The sequence below is a fragment of the Oryctolagus cuniculus genome, chromosome 7 (genome assembly GCF_964237555.1).
Source record: "Oryctolagus cuniculus chromosome 7, mOryCun1.1, whole genome shotgun sequence".
NCBI lineage: Eukaryota > Metazoa > Chordata > Mammalia > Lagomorpha > Leporidae > Oryctolagus > Oryctolagus cuniculus.
In genome coordinates, this window is record NC_091438.1 from 62077165 (window position 1) to 62104056 (window position 26892).

General features: G+C 46.3%; 1 protein-coding gene and 1 non-coding gene across 3 annotated transcripts in view; one reads left to right on the forward strand and one right to left on the reverse strand.

The window, feature by feature from the left end:
• Positions 1 to 1081: 1081 nt before the first annotated feature.
• LOC127493577 (uncharacterized) lies at positions 1082 to 3246 on the reverse strand. The gene is made up of 2 exons (XR_011390545.1): positions 2936 to 3246; positions 1082 to 2855 (listed from the first exon to the last, which is right to left on the reverse strand). It is a non-coding gene; the product is annotated as an uncharacterized protein (transcript).
• A 322-nt stretch (positions 3247 to 3568) lies between these two features.
• Positions 3569 to 26892, forward strand: part of SLC25A24 (solute carrier family 25 member 24) — a 63632-nt gene continuing 40308 nt past the window's right edge. Inside the window, 3 exon segments of one of the 2 annotated variants that reach the window (NM_001082777.1) lie at positions 3569 to 3761; positions 21685 to 21811; positions 24912 to 24999. In NM_001082777.1, the coding sequence (NP_001076246.1) occupies positions 3579 to 3761; positions 21685 to 21811; positions 24912 to 24999 (398 nt within the window). In that variant the 5' untranslated portion in view covers positions 3569 to 3578. 2 annotated transcript variants of the gene reach the window in all.

The following is a 26892-nucleotide window of genomic DNA, read 5'->3' on the forward strand; positions in this document are numbered from 1 at the left end:
TATAGAAAAAAATGAATTACCAGAAAATTGAGATAAAAAAGGGAAGCGCTGTGGCAGGCACTTAACCTAGTGGTTATGATGCTGATTGGGACGCTTGCATCCCATATCAGAGTGCCTGGGTTCAAATCTTGTCTTCACTTCTTATTTCAGTGTTTTGCTCAAATGCATCCTGGGAGGCAGCAGGTGATAGTTTAAGTAGTTGAGTCGCTACCACTCACAAGGGAGACATAGATTGAGTTCCCAGTTCCTGGCTTCAGCCTGGCTGGGGCCTGGCCATTGAACACATTTAAAGGAATGAACCAGCAGATGAGAGCTCTCTCTCTCTCTCTCTCTCTCTCTCTCTCTCTCTCTCCCTACTGTCTTTCAAACAAACAAAAAAAGATAAAGCCCAAGTATTCATTATTAGACTCAACAAACATAAAATTACTTTATCAAAATGCTACAAATTTCTAAATCTAGAACTTCTCTGACTTATCTAGTTGCAGACAAATAACAACTTGCTGAGTGGCCCCAGTGTACAAACCACACTGAGGTGGTGCTGCTTTACATTAGCAGTGTTTCTCAAGTTTAATGCATGAAATACTCACCCAACAAGGCTCTTGTTGAAGTGTAATTTTTATTTAGTAGGTCTCCGGTGGACCCGAGTTCTATCTTTCTGACTAGCTCCCAGTGATGCTGAACCTGCTGATCTGTGGCCCACAAATACTCTTCATAGAGTATTTTATCTGATTTTCAGGGATCTTTAAATAAAAAAAATAATTAGGAAAAAAGAGATCTCCCTTCAACTCTTCATTCCCCAAAAATGCCTGCAATGGCCAGGGAAGGGTGGAGGCCAAAGACAGGAGCAGGCACTTAATCCAGGTCTCCCATAGGGGTGGCAGCAACTCAACTAGTTGATCCATCATTGCATCTAGAAGGGTCTGCATAGCAGGAAGGTGGCTTCAGCAGCTGGAGGTTGGTAGCAAACTCAGGCACCCTGATGTGGGATGTGGGAGTCTTTATCAGAGGCAGGAGCTCCAGGCCAAACACCTGCTCCCACAGTGATCTTTTCAGCAAAGAATCCTTACCCCATTTCACACAGGTTTGAGCCAGCTTTTGCAGCCAGATTTATTGATATATTTAACAGAGTCAAATTAACCCTTGTCAGTGTATAGTTCTGTAAGTTTTTGACAAACACAGAGATTCTTCAAAAAGCCCATGGAAAATAGAAATGAAGGAGAAGTTTATTATGGCATGAAAAATGTGAAATCCACCCATGCATTTTTTTTGTCATATGCATTTCCATGAATTTTTTGAAGCTGCTTCATACACATGAATTTCAATTTTCTTTTTAAGATTTATTAATTTTTTTATAAGTCAGAGTTACAGAGAAAGACTGGGAGAACCAGAGAGATCTTCCATCTACTGGTTCACGTCCCAGATGGCCACAATGGCTGTGATTGGGCCAGACTGAAGCCAGGAGCCAGGAGCTTCTTCCAGGTCTCTCATGTGGGTGCTGGGGCCCAAAGACTTGGGCCATCTTCTGCTGCTTTTCCCAGGTGATTAGCAGGGGGCTGGATGGGAAGTGGAGCAGCTGGGATACAAACTGGTGCCCATATGGGATGCTGGCACTGCAGGCAGCAGCTTTATCCACTACACCACAATGGCAACCCTGTGGATTTCATTTATTTTGCAGCATAGTAAGCTTATTTTTAAAGTTCATTTCTCTTTGCAGTCCCCTTGAACAGCTGCACTTGTATAACCACCACCTTCATGATGCTGTAGTGCAGCTCCATCAACCTTCCTTACAGTCTTTTGTAGTCAGCTTCCCATGACTCCAAACTACTTCTCTGTCCTTGTAGTTTTGCCTTTTCTAGAATGACATATCCTGCACTGTTGCATGTCTACTGTGTGAATACTTTTTCATCATGTGACTGCAACCCAGGTTGTTTTCCAGTGTACCCACCAAAGAAGCTTGTGGTTGTTTCTGGGTTTGGGAATTATAAATAAAACTGCTACAAACACCATGTAAAAGTTTTTGTGTGAAGACAAAGGTCTTTGGGTAAAAATGTTGATAGGTAATTCTAATTGTTATGAAGTAGGTAGAGGAGAAGGAGGAGGAGTAGGAAGAGGAGGGGAAGGAGAATAAGAAAGGAGGAGAAGGAGGAAGAGAAGAGAAGAAGGAAGGGGAAGGAAAGGAGGAGGAAGAGAGAAAAACCGCACAAAGCAGCCACGCCTCAAGTACAGGGGAACCACGGTAGAGTAAAAGAGGTTTCAAAGGACAGATAGGAAGTGCAGTGAGGTTTGAAGGCTGTTCCAAAGGAAGGAAATAATTCTGAACATAAGCGGAAGCTGACAGTTACACAGACCAGATAGACTGGTCTCAGGACGATTTATTAAACTGACGGTCTTCAAGATACAACCTCCACATTCGTACATGCTTAAACTGGAAAAAAAAAAAAAAAAAAAAAAAAAAAAAAAAAAAAAAAAAAGAAGACGAGGGCGGTAGATCAGCTTCCTGGCTTTTGCTGGGGCCAGGGCGTCTTTGCTGAGTGATTCAGAAGATGGGGCGAGGCTCTGAGGTGCGAGTGCAAAGGTACAACCTCAGTGGCCGAACCGAGAACTATCACTTTGAAGGATGTCTGGGCGGGTTATCACCGCCACGCTGTCGGCGGCGGCCATCTGTGCGGTCTTCCTTTGAGGCCGCGTCGCAACTTCAGGTTTCCGCAGGGGAAGGAGCGGGACCCCGGCACGCCCTGTGAAGTGCAGCGTCCCGTCTGGTCTGTGCTGTGCTAAGTGCTGCCTCACTCGCTGCTGCCTTCAACCCCAACGTGGGAGCAGCCCCTGGCTGGGGACAGGAGGGTTCCGTAGGAGCGCTGCGGGCAGATACCCCAAGTATGTGAGCATGGGCACATCCAACTGGCTACGCCCCTGAAGACCCCCGTTCCATTTTTACCTTGTCCTAACAGATGCATTCCTATGGCACTCCTTGGCTTCTTCGAGTGTCAGTCCCACCTCAGGTGTTCAAACCCCCAAACCCCCTCATATCTGGGGGTGCCGAACAGGCCCACAAGCGCGTAGTGTCCGCAGTCACCTGAGAGTTTAGAGATCTGTACAAGACAAGCTGGGCAGCCGGCCAGGCTGCAGGCTGGAGGGGTGCTTTCATCAGAGTCAGCCTGACCGCACACCAGTGCTTCGTCGGCAAAGCCATCAGCACCGAGACGCCGGGGCCCGCGCCTTCCTGGGGGCTTCCTCCTACGCAGCCCCGTGGCGCACCAGGGCCTGGGCCGCGCCGCTTCTCCCGGGAGCCACCCCGCGGCACTCGCCCGCAGTTCCCGCGGGCTCCGGCTCCAGGCAGGCCCAGCCCCGCCAGGCGAGCCCCTCCCGGAGCAGCAGCCGGGCCGCCACTCCCCGCGCGCCGAGCCGGCCGGCCGGGCGCCGCCGCGCCTCGGAGCCCAAGCCGCGCCCCTGGCGACGCCCCGAACGCCCCGGCCGCCGCGGGCTCCTCCCAGCCAGGCCTGGCGCGGGTCCTGGGCGCGCCCCTCAGCTCCCGGCCGCCGCTGCCTTCCTCGCTGGGCCGCTCCTCACCCCCAGCGACCATGCTGCGCTGGCTGAGGGGCTTCGTGCTGCCCACCGCGGCCTGCCAAGGAGCAGAGCCGCCGACGCGCTACGAGACCCTGTTCCAGGCGCTGGACCGCAACGGGGACGGCGTGGTGGACATTCGCGAGCTGCAAGAGGGGCTCAAGAGCTTAGGCATCCCCCTGGGCCAGGACGCCGAGGAGGTGGGTGCGGCTGGGGGCCGCGCGAGCCGGGGCTTCGAGGGCCGGAGGAGGGTGGCGGCTCCGGGGAGGCGGAACTGCGGCTTTCGAGCGCAGTTCGGTTCCGATCCCGGGGCCCCGGGAGCTCGAGTGCTTACCAGGGGTCCGGGAGGCTGCTGGTGTTTTTCCAGTTGCGAGCGTGCTGGGAACACCCCGCCCACGAGCCCTGTGAAGTTTGTAAACCCGACCCCAGCACTGCTCCCGAGTGCACCCCGGCTTGTCCACCTGCCTTTTGTGCCTTTCGGCTGACTTCTGAGCTCGGGATTTGGGTGGGATGCAGGATCTTTAACAAGGTCCTCACTTTGTATCTCTTCCCGCTGCTCTGTTGCTCCGCCGAGAGGTTACTGTTTCAGACCTGTTGGCAAACCCGCCTTCGGCTTCCCCAGCTTCCTGTGAAGGGAGGAAGGGCGACATTCCTGGGTTGAAGGCGTGCGTTAGGGAATGCCCAAGTGTCACGGCTGATCCCCAGGCTTGACCCGTGGCTGAGCGACCTCCTCCGGGAGTCATCTTAACTGCGCCCCTGAAGTTGAGCCCCCGTAGCGGGGTAAGGATGGAGCCTTTGGAACTTGGCCGATCCCGTTAAAGCGCCAGCGGTCGCAGGCATTGCTTGTCCACAGCGGGAAGGACTCAGTTCCAGCGAGGGCCAGCGGCTGTGGGCTGTGCTGTCGGAAACTACCCTTGCAGTGTCTTTAGTCCTGTGGGCGTCTTCAGTCTTCTGGTTCTTCCTGAGTCAGACTGTCAGTCACATTTTTTTGAAATTGCTCATCTTGTCCCAGAGTCTTGAAATAGTCATGAATTTGTAAAGCTTTTTGTTGATCTGTAGCTAGGTTCTCCAATTCATGCCTGACGTCCATCCTTCCCCTCCTCTTCCGTCTGGCAAAGGCTTGTCCTGTTCATGCTGAGAGAAACCAACTTTTGCTGATATTATTTGTCACGAATTTCTGTTTCTGTCGTTCCTTTTTTGGCCTTAGTTATGATTCTTTTTCTAGTTTTCTGAGTTAAACTTCATGACTCATTCGTCTTAAGCTTCAATATCTCTTTAGTGTCTTTAGTTGCATGCTTCAAGTTTGTGGTATTGTTTACTTTCTAGTATTCTCGAATTTCCAATGTGATTCTGTCTTTGACTTGTGAATTATTTAAGAGTGTATTCTTACATTTCCAACTGTATGCTTTTTGAAAATACTAATAAAATGGACAAGTCTGTATGCAACATTGATTATGAAAAACAGAACTCAAAAGCAGGAATAAGTTTTTAATTTTCCAAAATTTATTTAAAAACAAGTTATAAAATAAATTGTGTAAAACTATGTATGCAGATACGTAGAGCAGTCTGGCATATATTTATCACTTTAATATAGGTATGTATATATTTTGTATATATACATAGAATATATTTTAATTTAAAAATTATTTATTTTGATTTTATTTGAAAGGCAGAGAGAAACAGAGAGAAAGATCTTCCATTTATTAGTTCACTTCTCAAATGTCTGCAACAGGTGGAGCTGGGCCAGGCTGAAGCCAGGATCTCAGAATTCAGTTTGTAGTGCCCATGTGGTTGGCAGGGAGCCAAGTGCTTGAACCATCATCTGCTGCTGCCAGGGTGCTCATTAGCAGGCAGCTGGATCTGAAGCAGAGTAGCCCAGACTTGAGCCAGGCGTTCAAACATTAAGTGATAACAGCTGAGCCAAATGCCCACCTCACCTAAAGCATGTTTGATGTTTGTATGTATTATTGCTCCTAGTGCTCATGCCAGACCTTATTATCCATTTCTAGCATTCTTTTTGATTGGTATACTCTTTAATAAAAGGATAATAAGGTTAATAATGACTATCTCTGGATGATAGGAGTTAGATTATTTCTCTATTTTTTCTTTACAATTTTTATATTACAATTGAGAAAAAAGGGGTGTATGTTGTTTTTATGATTCGAGAAGGGAGTTATTTTTATTTTGAATAAATATCATCTCTCTGATAGTCTTTCTGGATTGCCCTCCAAAGAAGATTATCACGTGTTGCTACTGTTACAATTTTCACACAGTGTTATTTTAATTTGAATATTTCACCCTCTGCTAAGAATAAGCCCCTGGAGGATGAGGACCATGTTTTACTCATCTGCAAAGATTTAAGGCCATTGTTTGAAATGCCCTAACAAGGTAGAGGGCCATTTAAAAATATCTAAAGAAAAAAACACCAAACTTAATTTTAAGATTTATTTATTTGAAAGGCAGAGAGAGAGGATGAGGGAGAGGGAGAAGGAGAGAAGAGAGAGAAAGGTCGGAAAGACAGAGAAAGAAATCTTCCATTCAGTGATTCACTCTCCCCAAATGGTTGCACTGGCTGGGGCTGGTCCAGGCTGAAGCCAAGAGCCCATGACTACACCTGGGTCTCTCCCATGTGAGTGGCAGGGGCCTAAGCACTTGAACCACCATCTGCTGCTTCCCAGCATATATTAGTGGGATCACGTGTGCAGAACATGCACTGGGCGGTGCTTGTGGTGCATGAGGTGGAGGGAACAGCAGTGAGCCCAGGCAGGCTTCAGACCACAGTGCAAGTTTAACCCTTGTGAAAAGAGTGCGAGAGGGAAAGACCAGTGGAGGAAGACTCTAGACCACAGCATTGTCCTTAGAAAGTCTCTAGGGGCCCGTGCCGTGGCAACGCCTGCAGTGCCGATATGCCATATGAACACTGGTTTGAGTCCTGGCTGCTCCACTTCCGATCCAGCTCTCTGCTAGGGCCTGGGAAAGCAGTAAAAGATAGCCTAGGTCCTTGGGCCCCTGCACCCACGTGGGAGACCCAGAGGCAGCTCCTGGCTCCGGCTTCAGATTGGTGCAGCTCCGGCCATTGTAGCCACTTCCACTTGTGGAGTGAACCAGTGGATGGAAGACACACACTCTCTCTCTCTCTCTCTCCCTCTCTCTCTCTCTCTCCCTCTCCTTCTCTCTCTGTATAATTCTGACTTTCAAATAAATAAATAAATCTTAAACAAAAAATCTCCAGTAGGCTAATGTGGAGGAACTGAGGAGATGTTATCTGTGGGGGGAATCTATGTTGGCTGCCTAGGGCACATACTCTGGGTGTGCCTCATCGCTGGTTGGAGGAGCGCAGGGCAGGTGTGAATCTATCTTGAGTTCTGTGGTGGGTCAAAGGTCTAAAGGTGTGGCAGGGGTAGGCTGTCAGTCAACTCTGCTTTTCTAGCAGGTTTTCTGGAAGGCTCACTGAACCATACAGCACCCTGGCTACCCCATCACTCCTCATATTAAAGACCTTCTCCTTTGCATAGGTTGGGCAACAACTCCTTCAGGCTTCTTGGCCTCTCTTCCTGCGGGAGATCAGTGGAACAAACTGTTGTCCCCATTGCTTCAGTTAGTCACAGCTGTGTTCATGAGTTTCCTCCTTGACTGTCTTTTATGTTTCTTTCTTTCTTTTTTTTTTTTTTAAGAATTATTTATCTATTTGAAAGTCAGAGTTAGAGAAGAGGGAGGGAGAGAGAGAGAGAGAGAGAGAGAGAGAGATCTTCCCTCCACTGGTTCACTCCCTAGATAGCTGCAATGGCAGCCTGGGCCAGGCTGAAGCCAGGAGCCAGGAGCTTCTTCCAGGTCTCTCATGTGGGTGCAGGGACCTCCAGACACATTAGCAGGGAACCGGATGGGAAGTGGAGCAGCTGGGACATGAACTGGCGCCCACATGGGATGCCAGTGTTGAAGGTGATGGCTTTACCTGCTATGCCTCGATGCCGGACCCTTTGACTCTATCTATTTAAAAATTCAACACACCGTATAGAATCTCTGCAGGTCTTTGTGGTCTGATCCAAGCCTTCATTCCTGAGGGCTGTAAGCTTCCCAGCATCGCTGCAGGTGCCCATTCACAGTGATCACTGGGTGTGGCAGTGTCAGGAGGCGTCCACCTGGAGCGCTTGAATCCCACACCTATGAGTGTTTCTCTCCATCTGCACCCTGTAAAGCAACCCTGCCTCCTGCTGATCAGGGTCAGTTTACACCTGCCAAGATGGTAACTTCTCTTCCTGCCTGTTGGTTTCTGGAAGCAAGGGGTTCAAAATGGCCAGGTGGCAACTGTAGCTTGTAGTTGATTGCAACCCTTGCTGTGTTCCCTGGTGAGACTATTTCCTATTTAAAGACCAGAAACTAACTCTGCAGAGCTAACAGCTGTGGGGACAAGAAGCAGAAAGCCCCCTACTGGGTCACTGGGATTGATGTAAGTGACACTGTTCTCGGCTTCTACCTCTTCATTACTGGATGCATGTATTCTTCAATTGGGGCCACCTATTGGAACCACGGGGAGACCTTTCATTTTGTGCAAGTGTCACATCCTGAAAAGTAGAATGCCCTGTTTGCCAGACACTGTCTCCCAGTTGCAGCCTCTCCTGTGCGTTGGGTATGCCATTCTGGTGTGCTATGAGGTTGGCTGCTCTGGATGGTATGGTGCTGTGGCTTGAATGTGTCCCCCCAAAGTTCTTGTGTTAGAAACTTAGTCCCCCAACTGGAAGTGTGGCTGTTGGAAGGGAACTGGGATTAAATGAGAGCATGAAGGTGGTTCCTCCATAGTGAGAAGGGAAAAAGAGACCACACCAGCATCTTTGCCCTGTCCGGCCATATGATGCTGCTGCAGGAAAGCCCTCACCAGCTGCTGAGCCGGGTGGCAGGGCCAGGCCCTTGGGCTTCCCACCCTCCAGAACTGAGAGCCAGATAAACCTCTTTTCTTTACAAATTATCTGCGCTCAGGTGCTTTGTTACAGCAGCACAGGTGCACTAGGATGTGTGGTATGTTATATGGCCAGTGAACGTCTTGGTTGTAGGCCAACTTTTACCCTTTATTTACTATGAACTGTCCAGGCCATTGGCCACTACTACTCAGCAATCTGTATATATTTTCATCTCTGGCCGTTTCTCCTTCCACACAAAGTGGGTGATTCCTCCCACTGGGAAGATTTTCCTTCTCTATTATTTTTCAGGGTCATATCTACATGTTGCTATAATGCAACTACTGTCTTTTTTTTTTTTTTAATATTTGAGAGTCAGAGAGAGAGTGAGAGTGCATCGATTGGATTACTCCCCAGCTGCCCGTAAGGAGCAGGTCTAGGCCAGGCTGAAGCCGGGTGCTGTGAACTCAGTCCAGGTTTCCCATGTGGGTGGCAGGAACCTGATAACTTGAGTGACCAGTGCTGCCTCATAGGGTCCACTTGAGCAGGAAGCTGGAGCAGGGCCAGAGCCAGGTGTCCACCCCAGGTACTCTGATGGGGGATGTGGGCATCTTAACCTCCATTTACCCTGATGTCTGATTTTTACTCTCTCTCTCTCTCTCTCTCTTTTTTTTTTTTTTTTTGACAGGCAGAGTTAGACAGTGAGAGAGAGAAAAGTCTTCCTTCCATTGGTTCACCCCAAAATGGCCACTAGGGCCGGTGCGCTGCGCCAATGCAAAGCCAGGAGCCAGGTGCTTCTCCTGGTCTCCCATGCGGGTGCAGGGCTCAAGCACTTGGGCCATCCTCCACTGCCTTCCCGGGCCACAGCAGAGAGCTGGGCTGGAAGAGGGGCAACCGGGACTAGAACCTGGGGTGCTGGTGCTGCAGGTGGAGGATTAGCCTATTGAGCCCCAGCACCGGCCTGATTTTTACACTCACAAAGCGAGCTGACCAGTTAGTAAACCAGGCTGCTGCTTTTTCCCTCCTCATGTGGAGGTACTTGAAAAAGTATGTGAAAAAATGGAATTAAAAGACAAGTTTATTTTGGTGCAAGAAGTTTTTGGAAATCCATCCAGTTTTCATGAACTTTTGGAAGACCTCATATGCATGGTTTTAAAAATATTTTTTGTATCCAAATAAATTTATCTTTTAATTCAATTTGCCATGAACCTTTTGAAGTGAATTTATGCTGGCTCATTTGAGGCTTGGCGATTAGAATACTATAGCGCCTGGCCTCAGAAATCAGGATTTAGAAATGAGACAGGAAAATGAAAAGTATGTGATCACAACCAGCAGGGTTTTGCAGAGATTTTCTCTTCCTTCCCTAGCCTGGTGTTATTTTGGCAGCTCCTCTCATTAACCTGCAGAGGAGAGGGAGGACTAGTTTTGGAGAATATGAGGGTGTTCCTGGACCCAAGTTCATTGCTGCTGATTTAACAAATGTAGTCAGTTAGGCTGGGAAATTCTAGGCAATTTAAAAACAAAGCTGTTTGCCATATTTTCACAGGCACACAATCTTCGGGGAGACTTAGAATGATGAAGGCTTGGGACCCACGAAGCTGACAAGATCACTGTTAGGGGCTGCATATTTGGGGGTCTCTTCCTCCCAACCCCAGATTGGTCAGATTTTGAGATGCTCACCCTGAGGTCATGGTATTAGGAGGTGGGGGCCTTTGGTAGGTAATTGGGTCATGAGGGAATTTGTGCCTTCATGAATTTGTGCCCTCACAAAACGGACCCAGGAGAACTTGTCTCCTGCCATGTGAAGGCACAGTGAGACGTCTACAGCTTATGACCCAGTGAGTGCACCCTCACCAGAGGCACCTTCATCTAGGACCTCCAGCCTCCAGAACTGTTGGGTAAGCCAGGCAGTAGTATTTTGGTATAGCAGTCCAAATGAACTCAGACAACGTGAGCAAGAGCAAGACAGGAAGTGGCGTGCTCCAGGAGTTCTGCACTTGGTGTGACATGACCATGCAGCTTTCAAGTTGGAGCTTCATTTGGCCTGTATTTTTTTTTTATTTCAAAAATGCAAATATTGGAGTGGGTGTTTGGTGCAGTGTTTAAGACGCTGCTTAGTATGCCTGCATCCCGTATTGGAGTACCTGGTTTGAGTTCTGCCTCTTTTGTGTCTAGTCCTGCTTCCTGCTAATGTGTACCCTTGGAAGCAGCACATAATGGCTCCAAGTATTTGGGACCCTGCCACCCATATAAGAGAGCCAAATGGAGTTTCAGGCTGGCCTGGCCCAGCCCTGGATGTTGTAGGCATTTGGTGAACTAGTAGATAGAAGATTCATTCATTTTCTCTCTCTCTCTCTTTGCCTTTCAAATAAAATGAAAATAAATAACAAAAGAATACATGATAAAATGCAAATACCATCCTTGCCTCCTGGATAGAGTTTTTTCAACAAGTTCATGTATGACTGGGTGTGAACGTTCATTAAACATAAACCTTAAAAGAATATGCTGTCCCAGGTACTAGATCATGAACTCTAAGGATCCTGTGTCCCATGCGTTCAGTACAGATCAGGCGGCAGTGTCAGGGGAGTGGTTGGACTGGGTCACCTGACTGAAGAGCCCTTGTAACTCTTAGACTCGGAAATCTCTTGGTTCTCTGGCTAGGTTTTGTATTGACAACCACAGATGGAATAAAGTCACACACAAAAATAGCAGCTTAGCAAATGTTGGAATGGGATGGAATTTCTTTTCAGTCATTAGAAACTTCCATTTCTGGCACGACACTAAGGAAACATGGTATGGAAGTAACAGGTGTGCATTGTAGGGTGTTACGGCAGGGAGATTATGGTGTAAGAAAAACAGGGCAATTCCAGCTACATTTATGTCAAATGATCTAAAATACATGACATCAGTATCTTGTGTGTTTTCTCCTGATTTATATTCTAAATTCTGGTGTGGAAATACAGTTCCTAAAAGAAAGAAGGAAATGGAGGAATTCCTTTGCAGTGGAAAAATACCTTTTCCTTCTTGGTGTCGTGCTAAGGGTCACTCAGCCTTTCAAATAAATAAAAGAAATATTAAGAAAAAAAAATTTACCCCATGGTAAACTTGTGTCCTTGGGGTAAGTTATTTAATGCCTGGAAACCTCAATTGTAAAATTACAAATAACGAACAGGATAATCTGCAAAGTAACAAGAGCCACTTGACAAAAATACTCGCCTTTCGCTCGATGAGACTATCAGCTCTGTGGTTTTGCTGTCTCCCATCAGTTTTGTAAACTGCTGTCAGTCTGGTTCCTTGTTACCTGGCCTTGACTTCTTTCTTTTCTACTTGTTTCCATAGATGCTTGCTAATCTGATGCTTATTCTCTGCTGTGGTGGCTGTCTCTGGGTCTCTGCCACCACTGGCATTCTCTGTGATGCACAGGGGAAAAATGTGGGAGAATTCCTTCTTGATTGGGCCACAGCCCATTCTGCGAGATAGCCTTGGACGTGTGCCACTGCTCAACAGATCTGGGGAAAAGGTTTATTGCAGAGCCTACATCTTAAGCCCAGCAGTGGTGTAGCTTCTTCCTGGAGGGGACCTATGGAAGGAGGGTGCCAGAGCCACAGTGAGCCTCTTTATGTTCCTGGTGCTGTTTGATGCATGTCCAGCCAGCACTTGCACATAGTGGCTGAAGGAAATTTTCATCATGAAATTTAATAATTAACGTTTTAGAGAGCACTCCGCATTTAGGAAAATATTATAAAAAGAGGGCATTTTTGCACCTCCACATTTCCCTGAGGGGCCCCAGATAGACGAGTAGGTCTAGGAAAGCCGGGGCCCCCTGCTTCTGCAGCATGGGTATTTAGAAGCTGCAGGGTCCGTGGCTCCTGAGGGCCTCCTGACTGCTCTGTGGGACCCTGCAAGCTTCACTGTACCTGTTCTGGGACTAGCCTCCTGAATGTGCTGCCAAGAGACTAAGGCTAGAACAACGCTGAGTGTAGACGCTGAGTGAAGACCCGGAGTGCGAGGAGGAGGGTGTGGGGGTCACAGCAGGAAAGGTCCACACGGGCTGATGTTCTTTGGTTTCCAATCCTGGCACCGGCAGTTCTCCGGGCCTCAGCTGTAGAGGAAGGATTCCTAGACAGGCGCCACCCAATATGCTTTTAAGAAAAAGTCCGCACACCTCCACCATCAGATGCGCCGGTGTCCGTCCCAGCACGCCCCAGCCTATTTTTCTTTAAACTCATTTCTACTGTGAGACAGCCCTGTGATGGATGGCATCTGTCCAGAGGTTTCTGAGGAGCCATGGTGTGTCATCCCCCTCTCAGCTCCTCCTGCAGTGGGAACCAGGGCATCTGATCCGTGTCCCAGAGTGATGGGAACCAGAGGCGGCTTGCCCCAGAGCCCCACGGCGACCCCAGCGCTGGCCCACGGGCGCACCTGCCCACACCCGCGCGCGCCTCCGCCCTGGAGCCGTTATGATATGATGCGCCCTCTCCTCCCTGCGCTTTAACTGCTACAGGTGCTTTCTCTTTGCGCCTCCTGGAGGCTGTTGTCTGAAGTCTCCAGCCAGTGCACCGTGGTGGGCAGAGGTCTCCTTCGTCCCTCCCACCTGCACCCCGGGCGGACTCACGGGGGCCATAACGTGGACCACCCCTGCCTCCGGAGACTTCTGGATGGATGCTCTCTATGGAGATCTCTTTTGGTATCTGGACTATGATAACGATGGAAGCTTGGACATCCTTGAGTTTCAGGAAGGCCTGAAGGATCTAGGGGTCACTCAGTCCCTGGAAGTAGAGCAGGTGGGTCTCCTTGGGGGGCTGGGAGCCCCGGGAAAAAACCTAGGGAAGAGAGGGGGTGAAGGTTCCCCGAACTTGACCTGGGCCACTGTGAGGGCTTCAGGGGTGGGGTTTGGCCATTGTTACTGTTTATTAAGAAGAACCCAACATAGCTAATACTTTTCTCAAGCTTTTTTCCTCAGTTTTCTCTCTGGAGACAATACAGTTTTCTACTCTGGATTGCTCTCAAGATGTTGGCTACAACTGTATTCTTTCTGGGCTTACCTTTTTGGGTGTGCTCATCTGTCGCTGGTAGCCTGCATACCCATCAATCCTTTTCTGTTCAGCGTGTAAACCTTGGGAGTCTTATTTTAAGCACCCACTCGTTCACTGTCCGGTTGTATTTTGAGCACATTCCACATAACAGCCACTGCATCCTGGCTTCCTCGTCTGTGGCTGCGGAAGCCTGGATTGGGTGCAGTCTATGGCCAGTCCAGTCCAAACGACATCTCTGTAAGGTTCACAGGGTTTTAATTCCTAAAAAAGGGAAGTGTCTTTTCTTTGAGACCTAATGCTAAATTAGATTCCCAAGTATGACTTCTATTTACTTATCTGATATGCTAGCTGTTCTTAAGGAATTCTGGATTCAATAAACAAATTCAGTCATTTGAAACACATTTCTTTTTTTGTTTGTCTTGAAGATTTATTTGGTTCTTTGAAAGTCAGAGTTACAGAGAGAGAGAGAGAGAGAGAGAGGACACACACACACACACACACACACGCACACACACATACAGAGAGAGAGAGAGAGATCCTCCACTTCCTGGTTTACTCCCCAAATGGCTGCAATGTCTGGAGCTGGGCCAGTCCAAAGCCAAAAGCCAGGAGCTTCTTCTGGTCTCCCATGTGGGTTCAGGAGTCCAAGAACGTAGACCATTCTCTGCTGCTTTCTCAGGTGTATTTAGTTGGAGTGGAGCAGCTGGGACTTGGACCAGCATCCGTATGGGCTGCCGACACTGTAGACGGTGACTTAACCTGCTGTGCCACAGTGCTGGCCCCGAAACACATTTCTTGCATATCATTTTTGGTAGGCAATGGTATGAACCACATACAGGCTTTGTATACTCAGTGATGACTGATGAGGGCTCACATGTCAAACGCAAGGCAGAGGCATCCTCAGAGAGTTATACATCAGAGGAGCAGTGTTTGGCTTTTCCTTGGGTGACAGTCACATTTCTTGGAAGTTCTGGTGAGTGGTCCTTCCCCACATGTTTCCAGCTTCCATAGTAAGAAATTAATTTATATAGACTGAGAATTCAGTTGATTAAAAAATATAGGAATGGTTGGCGCCGTGGCTCACTAGGCTAATCCTCCGCCTTGGGGCACCAGCACCCCGGGTTCTAGTCCTGGTCGGGGCGCCAGATTCTGTCCCAGTTGCCCCTCTTCCAGGCCAGCTCTCTGCTGTGGCCAGGGAGTGCAGTGGAGGATGGCCCAAGTGCTTGGGCCCTGCACCCCATGGGAGACCAGGATAAGTACCTGGCTCCTGCCATCGGATCAGCGCGGTGTGCCGGCCGCAGCGCACCAGCCGCGGCGGCCATTGGAGGGTGAACCACCGGCAAAGGAAGACCTTTCTCTCTCTCTCTCTCTCTCTCTCTCTCCATTCTGCCTGTCAAAAATAAATAAATAAATAAATAAATAAATATAGGAATGATACTTACATGTTGTGTGCTAAGGTACAAAAGATGTAACTTTTCCTTATGCCAGCTAGTAGGTTTCATGAATGATTTGTTTTGCTTTTTGCTGTGAAAGGTGAGAGACTGAATGGCTGATAATAAATAAAGACAGCACCCTGACCTACAGCCTGCAGAAACCTGCCCAGGAAAGCTGCCCCTTATCCATAACAATCAGCCTAGCATACCAGCCTGCTATGGCAGGCTTGCAGGAAGTAGATGGCTATCTCTCACGACAACCCCGAAGTGATGACTTCTGTAGCAGTCAGCCCTAAATGGCCAGGATTTGATTAAAACTGAAAGCTGTCCTTTTTTTTAAATACAAAATTTAAATTATTTTTTATTTATTCTCTCTCTCTCTCTCTCTCTCACACACACACACAGACACCTACACACACCCACACCCACCCACACACATATATATAAAGTGAGCGAGTGAGTACCCTCATCTGCTGGTTCACTCTCCCAGGGCCCACAACAGCCAGGGCTGGACAGGGGTTGAATTCAGGAGCTAGAAATAAAGTCCAGATCTCCCGTAAGGGTGGCAGGCGCCAAGCCACTTGAGCTACCACTGCTGTCTCCCAGGGTCCCCAGTAGCAGGAAGCTAGAGTCAGGAACTGGAGCTGGGTATCAAGCCTACCCACTCTGAAGTGAGACATTCCTGTTTTAACTGCTAAGCTGCAACACTTGCTGCTTCCCTGTGTTTTGTCTCTGTTTACAATTGAGGACCAACCAGAGGAGGCCAAGTGTGTGCCTCTAACCCATCTGCCCCGCTTTTAGTTAGTGCCAGCAGCCTGCACACATGGAGCCTTCATTTTATCCACAATGGAGCTTGCCAAGTGCTCTGCCTGCCTTTGAGTCTCTGCCAAAACACCACTGAAGATGGCTGACTCTCACTTTGTTGGTCTTCATTCATTTCCACAGAGGAGCTTACAAGAAAATTCAGATGAGAAATGGGTACAAAAAATATCAAGCTGTTCAGAGATGGGGTTATAGATGTCCTTTAACTTGTCATTTCCTAGATGAGAGCTATGCACTGATATTTCCATTGGCTAAAATAAAAAACTTCTTAGATGAAAATTCTGTACATAAATGGGTCCCCAGAACCCTCTGACATTTTCTTTTTGGTTACACAAACCTCAGTATAAGTGTTCAGGAAATAATTTCCAGATGAAGATCATTCTCAATTTAACTTAAAAGGAATTAAATAGTAGTAATTTTATTTATTTAGTTATTTGAGATGTAGAGTTACAGGCAGTAAGAAGGAGAGACAGAGAGAAAGGTCTTCCATCCGCTGGCTCACTCTCCAAATGGCCACAATGGCTGGAGCTTTGCCAATCTGAAACCAGGAGCCAGGAGCTTCTTCCAGGTCTCCCATGAAGGTACAGGGGCTCAAGCACTTGGGCCATCTTCTACTGCTTTCCCAGGCCATAGCAGAGAGCTGGATTGAAAGAGAAGCAGCCAGGGCTGGCACCGCGGCTCACTAGGCTAATCCTCTGCCTGTAGTGCCGTCACCCTGGGGTTCTAGTCCTGGTTGGGACCCTGGATTCTGTCCCAGTTGCTCCTCTTCCAGTCCAGCTCTCTGCTGTGGCCCTGGGAGGGCAGTGGAGGATGGCCCAAGTGCTTGGGCCCTGCACCAGCATGGGAGACCAGGAGGAAGTACCTGGCTCCTGGCTTTGAATTGGTGTAGTGCGCTGGCCGTAGCAGCCATTTGGGGGGTGAACCAACGGAAAAAGAAGACCTACGGAAAAGGAAGACCTTTGTCTCTGTCTCTCTCTCACTGTCTAACTCTGCCTGTCAAAAAAAAAAAAAAAAAAAAAAAAAAAAAAAAAAGGAGCAGCCAGGGCTAGAACTGGTACCCATATGGGATGCTGGCGCTGCAGGTGGAGGATTAACCTACTGCGCCACAGCGCCGGCCCTAGTAGTAATTATTTTTCAGTGACATAATACAAATTTGTTTGCTTTAAAGCCTGCCACTTGGTGTATTTTAATCAAGAGAATCCTACTCAGATTTAGCATACACAGAATAGGCTAGAATTCTTTGTAGATATCCTTAATCGGACTAGGGAAGCAGCTTTCTGTTCCAAGTTTGATGAGTTTTTAATCATAAATGGTATTAAATTCATCAAATACTTACTCAGATGATTATATGACTTTTTAATTCTGTTAATGTGGTGACAAAATTTCTATTTTACTTTTTAAAAAGATTTATATATTTGAAGGCAGAGTTACAGAGAGAGGGAGAGGAGAGATAGAGATTGTTCATCCACTAGTTTACTCCCCAAATGGTCAAAATGACCAGGGCTGGGCCATGCCAAAGCCAGGAGCTTCATCTGGGTCTCCCATGTGGGTGCAGGGGCCCAAACACTTGGACCATTTTTTACTGCTTTCCCTGGCACATTAGCAGGGAGCTGGATCAGAAGTGGAGCAACCTGGACTCGAACCCATATGAGTGCTGGTGTTGCAGGCAGTGGGTTAACCTGTTAGGCCACAATGGCAACCCCTATTTTACTTTATTTATTTGTGAGGGACGGAGGGAGGGAAAAAGGGAGGGTGAGAGAGAGAGAGAGAGAGGGAGGGAGGGAGGGGACTCTTAACCATTGGTTCACTTCCCACATGCCTGCAAAAGCCAGGGCTGGGCTGGGGCTGAAGTTGGGAGCTGGGAAATGTAATCTTGGGTAGCAAGAATGCAATTACTTGAACTATCACCACTGCTTCCTGGGGTCTGCTTTAGCCATAAGCTGTGGTTAGGAGCTGGAACTGGGAATTGAACCCAGATACACCAGGTATGAGATGTGGGTATCTTAACCTAAATGTGTGTTTGTCCCTCCCTCCCTCTCATCCTTCCTTCCCTTCCTTTTCTTTCTTTAAAAATGTTAACCCAACCTGATATTACTGGAATACACTCATCTTATTATCAGTGTGCACCACACACACACACACACACACATACACACAGTGTTTAACTAGTTTATGTTACATTTGCTTTACTAGCAATTTATTTCATAGTTTTGTATCTATTTCACTAGTGACATTGCCTGTCATTTTACTTTTTTTTTGTCATGCTGCTCTTAGATTTTGGAATCAAGGATACGCCCACTTCATGAAATGGGGTTTGAAATCTTTCCCACCTTAACAGTACTCTGGAAAATAGGATTATTTCTTCCTTGAAAGTTTGATAGGCATTAGTTTAAAACCACAGGGGCCTGGAGTTTCCTTATGACAATGTTTCAATGTACATATTAAATTATGTTAGTATTTATTGGACTATTATACTCACATTTTCTATGATTTTATGTGATTTTTGTATGTATTTTCTTTTTCTAGGCACTTTTCTATTGTATCTGATTTTCATATTTTTGATATAAAGCTGTTCATGAGATCTTTAATGTCTGTAGTATGTGGTGACTTCCATGTATTTTCTGATGTTAGTTATTTGCCAAGTTCAGGAGTTTGTCAGTTTTAATGATGTTTTCGAAGGACCATCTTTGGCACTGTTTATGCTCTCAGTGTTGTTTTCTTCCTCATTACCTTTTGTTCTTTATGTTTTTCCTTCAGCTTTTTGTTTCTAATGTCTTCAGATTGAAGTAAGCATCTGATCATTGATTTTTAGCCTCTTTTCTAATGTTACATTTTAAACTACAAATCTCACTGGAAATATAGATTTAGTGTGGCTCACAAGGTTCAGACCTTTCACTCTGAGTCCAGAGCTTGGAGGTTTAGCCATTCTACCGTCGTGCCACAACAGCACATTAGTTACCCAGAAGAGACCACCAGAGTGGTAGAAACTGTGGGTGGGTGACTGTTGTGATGGGTGGTGGTGGAGGGAGAGGGCTCATGTGTAATAGTGAATCTCATAAAATCATTCTTTCTCAGAAGCAACAATTTCTATTAATAGAAATGGACAGTTTACTATGATAGCTTTTAGTAAGGATCATTTTTAGGAATAGATTTTTAACTTTAGAAATCAAAGGAAAAATACTATTTTAGACATTTAAACCCTATGCTAGGTCATGTTTGGCTTTTGGAGTTTATAAAGTACATGTCAAGAAATTTAGAGTGTGATTACATTAGCCTTAAAATGCCATGTTTCATGGAAATGGGTGTGTAATTGTTTTAATTGAAAGCTTATCACAAGATCTGGCATCTTTTTGCAGGGCTATGGTTCTTTTCATGGCAGGTCTTAACTATAATGGATAATGATATACCTGGCTAAAATTGGTACTTTAGTGTCGCTCCCCCTCTTCGTGGAGGAATGACACTAAACCCTGCCTAGGCTTCATATCCGAGTCACGGCACCATTATGTCGCTCCCCCTCTTCGTGGAGGAACGACACAGGACCCTGCGTTGTTCTTTCGTCTGCTCGGCCCTCCCCGGGTTTGCTGCTGGTTCTTCCCGGGTTGGCTACCGTCCCTTCCACCTCCGTGGAAGGGCGGTTCCCCCTGCCACATTCCCCACTTCCGCGGGGGAGCGGCACACTGCCGGCCGGCTCTTTCGGGGGCTGCACAGGTGTTCCTTCAGGTAGATGTTCCCCTTAGATGTTCCTTGTGCATGCCGTCTCCTCCTTTATAGTCCTCCTCTGCCAATCCCAACTCGGCTGCCCACACGCCGAGTATGCTGCTCTCCTCCAATCAGGAGTAGGTCCTACAGTTTATTGGTTGAACTGGAGGCAGCTGTGTAGAAGCTGTTTTCTCCTCTCCCAGCGCCATATTGTGGGAGAGCAGATGCATAGAATAAGTCTTAATTCCAGTAACTCAGTCCAGTCCGGGTTGCTCCCAACAGATCCCCCTTTCTTTTTATTTTTTGGCGTTGATACGCGCCTGTCTTCGGTGTCCCGCAGCACACACTCTGCTCTACTTGCTAGAGTTGCCCACAGGTGCTTACAAGTCCTATCAATCAGGCAAACCGAATCCGGGTCCTCTCTTCGCCATGTTGTGAGGAGGTTTTTAGGCGCTGATGCGTGCCTGTGTTCGGTGCCCTGCAGCGCATGCTCTGTCTGCAGGTGCTTACAAGCCCTATTAGGCAAACCGAATCCAAGCCTTCTCATTGCCGTATTGTGGGGAGACTTACTGGTGTTAATTCATGCCTGTCTTCGGTGACCTGCGGCGCATAAGCTGCTAGCCGCCCGCAGGTGCTTATCGTCCTAATCAGGCAGACCGAATCCAAGCTCTCTCATTGCCATGTTGAGGGGAGGCCTTATTTTTCTGTTTCTCTATCTCCGGGCATTCCTATTTCTCCTATTTTACTTCTATCTACCAGCATTCTTATTTCTCTCATTTTACTTCTAAACTTCTGTTTCTCTTATCCCTGCGGCTTCCCGGCACCTGCCCCGAGGCTGCTTCTCGGTGGCTCGCCCCGCGGCAGCTTCACGGCTCTGCGTGGCTTCCCGGCGCCTCGCCCCGCCGGCGGGTTCCCGGCTCTGCACGCACGCTCCGCGGTCTCCACGCACTTCGCACCCGCACCACGGCCTCGCGCCAGCCCCGCGTTCCCTATCTATTCACGCCCCGTGCTCTCTCTGCACGTGGCGGCTTCTGCGAATGTTTCCGCCACCACCGGCATTCAGTCCAAGTTCCCCGGACTAACCTGGCGAATTCCAACCTGGCGGCCCACGTCTCTGCCTCTGGTTCCAGATTTTCGCCTTTTGCTCCCCGGGCTGACTTGAAGAATTCCAAGCTGGCTTAAGTCTTCGCCTCGGCCTGCACTCGCGGCTTCATCCTCCCTAACATTTTTCTCTACCCGGTATGTTTCCCTAAGTTTTCTTCCAACAATATTCCTCTCATTTCTCCTGGCTTCTCCCCACAGTCCGTATCCGAGTCCAAGCCTCCTCCAGGTTTCACTTTCGCTTTCAATCTCCTAGCTTCCCTGCCATAGTCCGCATCCGAGTCTATGAAAGCTTTCACTTTCGCTTTCAATCCTAACTTCTTTCCCACAGTCCATATCCGAGTCTATGCCTAGGCTTTCAATAGCTTCTTCCGGCACCTTTTCCGTTCAGCTTTCCCCTAGGCTCTTTGCTAGTCTCTCTCTCCGGTATTTTCCACTTCTTCCCGTTTCTTCCCTCCTAAGTTTCCTATCCGAGTCACGGCCCCATTATGTCGCTCCCCCTCTTCGTGGAGGAACGACACTAAACCCTGCCTAGGCTTCATATCCGAGTCACGGCACCATTATGTCGCTCCCCCTCTTCGTGGAGGAACGACACAGGACCCTGCGTTGTTCTTTCGTCTGCTCGGCCCTCCCCGGGTTTGCTGCTGGTTCTTCCCGGGTTGGCTACCGTCCCTTCCACCTCCGTGGAAGGGCGGTTCCCCCTGCCACATTCCCCACTTCCGCGGGGGAGCGGCACACTGCCGGCCGGCTCTTTCGGGGGCTGCACAGGTGTTCCTTCAGGTAGATGTTCCCCTTAGATGTTCCTTGTGCATGCCGTCTCCTCCTTTATAGTCCTCCTCTGCCAATCCCAACTCGGCTGCCCACACGCCGAGTATGCTGCTCTCCTCCAATCAGGAGTAGGTCCTACAGTTTATTGGTTGAACTGGAGGCAGCTGTGTAGAAGCTGTTTTCTCCTCTCCCAGCGCCATATTGTGGGAGAGCAGATGCATAGAATAAGTCTTAATTCCAGTAACTCAGTCCAGTCCGGGTTGCTCCCCACACTTTAGTTTTCTAGGGAAATAGTCAATTTATTCAAAATTTATATACAAGTAATTTAGCACTTTAGCCCATAATATCACTAAAGTGTCTTTTTTTTTGTAGAAAATTTTTACTACTGGAGATGTCAACAAAGATGGGAAGCTGGATTTTGAAGAATTTATGAAGTACCTTAAAGACCATGAGAAAAAGATGAAATTGGCATTTAAGAGTTTGGACAAAAACAATGATGGTGCGTTTTTCTTGTCTATTTATCTCCAGCGATGAAGACATATTTTGCTTCCAGGAGTCTAAAACAATGCATATTTAGTCTCTCTTTTTCAGATGATAATTATTACTTGTGTTAATACTTACTTTTCTTAATAACATAATTTTCATGTAGAATTCATTTTCAGTGAAGAAAGCTCATACAAAGCTTTGTCCATTGAATTTTTTTTTTTTTTTTTTTTTTTTTTTTTTTTTTTTTTTTTGGACAGGCAGAGTGGACAGTGAGAGAGAGACAGAGAGAAAGGTCTTCCTTTTGCCGTTGGTTCACCCTCCAATGGCCGCCGCGGCCGGCGCGCTGCGGCCGGCGCACTGTGCTGATCCGATGGCAGGAGCCAGGAGCCAGGTGCTTTTCCTGGTCTCCCATGGGGTGCAGGGCCCAAGCACCTGGGCCATCCTCCACTGCGCTCCGTGGCCACAGCAGAGAGCTGGCCTGGAAGAGGGGCAACCGGGACAGAATCCGGCGCCCCGACTGGGACTAGAACCCGGTGTGCCGGCGCCGCTAGGCGGAGGATTAGCCTATTGAGCCGCGGCGCCGGCTGTCCATTGAATTTTAAAAAGTGGATGTGGCCTGTCAAAAAATGTAATTATGGAACGTTATACTGATTTGATTTAAAGCTATGGGCTAAAAATCATAAACATAGGGGCTGGTATTGTGATACAGTGGATTAAGCCATTGCTTGCAGCACCGGCATCCTATATTAGAGTGCTGGTTTGAGTCCCAGCTGCTCTGCTTCCATTCAACTCCCTTCTAATGTGCCTAGGAAGGCAGCAGTAGATGGCCCAAGTACCTGGGCCCCTACCACCTATGTGGGAGACCAGAATCCTGACTCCTGTCTTTGGTCTGGTTCAAACCTGGCCATTGTGGCCATATAGGGAGTGAACCAGTAGATAGAAGATCTCTTTCTCTTGGTTTCTGTCTCTCTCCCTCTTCTCTGTCACCCTGCCTTTCAAATAAATAAATCTTTAAAAATACATATTTTTTCTTACCCTCTGGATAGAGATTTATTTTTGTTTGTATATAGGAATGAATATTGTATATTCTAAAATTTAAAAGACTGTCCAGTTATCTTATATTTGTTAGTCTTCTTGAAATAATTTAGACACCATCTGATCCTGCAAATTTGGGGAAAGTTAGCATATAAACATTTAAGGATGTACCTTTGGTTGAGATTATGGCTTCTCTATGTACATTGATAGCTTAGAGTCCCAGCAAGAACAAGGGCAGTAGGTGAAAGGGCAGAGTCACAGAGTCCTTGTCATCAGAGGCAGCCTTGATAGGAAGAGGGGGTTTTACAAACACTTCAATGCAGCCCCAAATTCCTCTAATACTTATGAATGTTTAGAGTCATTCTATTGGTCAACTTGTTATTTAAATTAAATAGAATGAGGGAAAATATGGGTCTGTATTGTGAAATGGTCAATGGGCCTTAAAGTTTGCCAGCTGCTGGTTTATATTGAACATTGACTTCAGTTAAATTCAAAGCAACTTCCTTCAAACAAACAAGCTAAACCCTTTGAATGGTTTTGATGATCATCTAAATCTGTCAACCAAGAAGCACTGACATTTGTTAGACATTTGTTGCCTCTAATAATCCTTTGACCATATGCCCCAAGTGAGGAAACATTCAGTTCTTCCAATCACCTTTCCTTCTTCCCTGCAAACTTCTCTCCCAACCTGGACCCTTTCCAGTGCAGCTGCTGAGAGAAAACTGTGTACCATCAGAGCTGGCAGTAGCCGGATACGGGGCTATCCCAGGACCAACCGCTAATAATTAGACACACGTCATCCTGGTGCATGAGTTATATACTCATCAGTTGTCTCTCTCAGAAATTCTAAACAAATCAGTGAAAACAATTAAAAATGAAATGCTGATACATTTGGAGTAAATATAAACAGCATCCTCTTTAATTTTTCTTGTTTGTGTATTTTGATTTCTCCCTGTAGGTCCCTATTTTTATTTATCAAACTTCCTAAAAGCAAAGCATATATTGTGGATGCTCATTATTGTTGGGTTCTGCAACTTGGTACGATTTTACCCCAAAATGTTTACTCACAGTGCTTTCCTGGTCATGTTGGATGAGCACAGAGTGGTGGAAAGTTGCAGTTGCTCAACACCTACGTTCCTAGTGGAGGGAGACCATGGCAAGGACGCTCTGCCTTCTTGCTCCAGCTCTTGCCCTTTTTGTGGTCTCTTTTGTATCGTGTTTTTTGCATTTTTGTATATTTTGTAATTTCACATTTTAAAATGTTTCCAAGTGTTGGCTGAAGCATTGTTTCGTGTTCCTAAGCTCAAGAAGGCCATGTTATGCCTTAAGCTGGAATTGAATTTCACCATGAGTTCAATGTCTGTGAATGAAGACTGTACATTCAGTGAAGTATTTTAAAGTAGAAACACTCAGAGACAAAGTTTTGCACTGATGATGGATGAAAACATCACGGTCAGAGGCTCATGGGGAACCTATGGAACAATGGTTCCCATAGGAACAATGGTTCGGTATTTGCTGATTCAGTGCTCAAGTGATACAGAAGAGGAATACAGTGGATAATGAGAATTGATTGCAGATGAGCACAATGGGGACTGGGAGCACAATCCAGATCTCCTATGTAGGTGGCAGGAGCTTGGGGAGCCATCCTTGCTGACTCCCGGGGTCTGCATTAGCAGGAAGTTGGAATTGAGCCAGAGCCAGTTCTCAAACCCAGGTTCTCTGATGTGGGACACAGGTGTCTTTAACAGCTAGGCTAAACTCACAAACCCCTGCAATTTCTTCATTTCATTACTTGGTAAGGCCACTTGAGCTACCGGTGTCATTGTCCTCAGAGGAGCATCATTCTCTACAACACTGTTATGACTACTGAATGAAATAATGTGTGAATACTTGCTTTGTGCATTTGTTTAAATATTGATGTCATCATGTGTATTTAAGCACATCCATAACTCATAAAAATGCATATTTTTGCCTTAATCATTTCAAAGTTTCTATTAAATGAGAGATTCAAACTTTATGATTTGTAAGATCCTTGTCAATTCTGACTCCTGATTTTTGCCATTTTCATTTTTTTAAAGGAAAAATTGAAGCTTCAGAAATTGTCCAGTCTCTCCAGACACTAGGCCTGACCATTTCTGAGCAACAAGCAGAGTTGATTCTTCAAAGGTAAGCTCTTCTTACTGATGATTGTTTCTGATATTTATCTTAATGGTCTGCATTACTGATGATGAGTATTTGCAAGTGTGGTTCTAAAATACCTTGTTACACTGCACAATGCCTTATCCACACTGCACCTCCACTATCTTTTTCCATTTTCTATGCATGCAAATATTTTAAGTGTCAGAAGGCAACTGTAAACTCAGACTGAACTCTTTCTTCCTTAATAGTTGAGACAAGGGCTGTTCAAAGTCATTGCATCTTGAAGTTAATTTCACTTTTTTTTTTTTTTTGGAACTTAATTAACTTTAAAGAAGCACCCAAGAATGACACATCTTTTGTAAGCACTTAGACATAATTATAATACAACTCTTTGAGGATAGAGATCCTGCATGGGAAGTTAGTGCACAGTGATTCCTGTTGACAATTAACAAGTAACACTCTTATGTATGATCAGTGACCACCTGAGGCTCTTGACATGAGCTGCCTAGGCTATGGAAGCAATTTGAATACACAAACTCCATCAGTATTTAGATAAGGCCATAAGCAGAGTGGAAGTTCTCTCCTCCTTTCAGAAAAAAGTACCGCCTTCTTTGATGACCACTTCTTTCCATTGGGGTCTCATCCACTGAGGTCCTTTTTGTAGGACTTTTTTTTGCCACAGTGTCTTGGTATTCTGTGCCTGAAATGCTCTCTTGACCAGAATGCCTTAAGGGCTGATTCTGAGGTCATAGTTCTACTTAAAGCCATTGTCATTCTGAGTCTGCTGTGTGGACTGCTTCCCATGTTGGAGCATTTATTCCTTTTTAATTCTATCTATTATCACCAGACACTTAATCCTATCCATATGATCACTTAACACTTAAGATGGTATTTTTACCACCCAGCTTAAGGGGATTTGGGGTCCCATGGCAAGTTTTTAAACTGTACCCTTAGAAAGAAGTCCATAGGAATGTATGCAAAACTATACAGCTTTACAGTTAAAAATTTCATACATTTCATAATTACAACTTTAGGAACATGGTGATTCTTTCCACTGTACCTGACCTCCCACCCCTTTTCCTCCTCCCTGTCTTGTTCCCATTCTTATTTTTTTACTGAGATCTATTTTCAATTGACTTTATACACATATGTTTAACTCTATGTTAAGTAAAGAGTTTAACAAACAGTATTAAAAAAAAGCAACTATTCATCAATAGTCAAGACAAGGGCTGTCTAAGTTATTGCTTCTCAAAGTGTCACTTTCACTTCTATAGATTGCATTTTAGGTGCTCTGATAGTTACACGGGTCAGGGAGAACATATGGTATTTGTCTTTTGTGACTAGCTTATTTCACTAGGTATGATGTTTTCCAGTATCATCCTTTTTGTTGTAAAATGATCAAAAAAAATTTTTTTTTTTTGCCACTGTGTTGTATTCTGTGGTGTATTTATCCCATAATTTCTTTATCTAGTCTTCAGTTTGGGTTGATTCCATGTCTTAGCTATTGTGAATTGAGCTGCAATAAACATGGGGGTGTAAATAACTCTTTCATATGCTGATTTCATTTTCCTTGGGTAAATTCCCAGGAGTGGGATGGCTGGGTCATATGGTAGGTCTATATTCATTTTTCAGAGGTATCTCTGTACTGTCTTCCATAGTGGCTTTACCAGTTTACATTCCCACCAACAGTGGATTAGGATACCTTTTTCCTACATCCTTGCCAGTATTTGTTGTTTGTTGACTTCTGAGTGAAAGTCATTCTTCCCATGGTGAGGTGAACTCTCATTGTGGTTTTGATGTGCATTTTCCTAATGGGTAGTGATTCTGAGCATTTTTTCATGTGTCTGTTGGCCATTTGGATTTCTTCTTTCTTTTTTTTTTTTTTTTTTTTTTGTACAGGCAGAGTTAGACAGTGAGAGA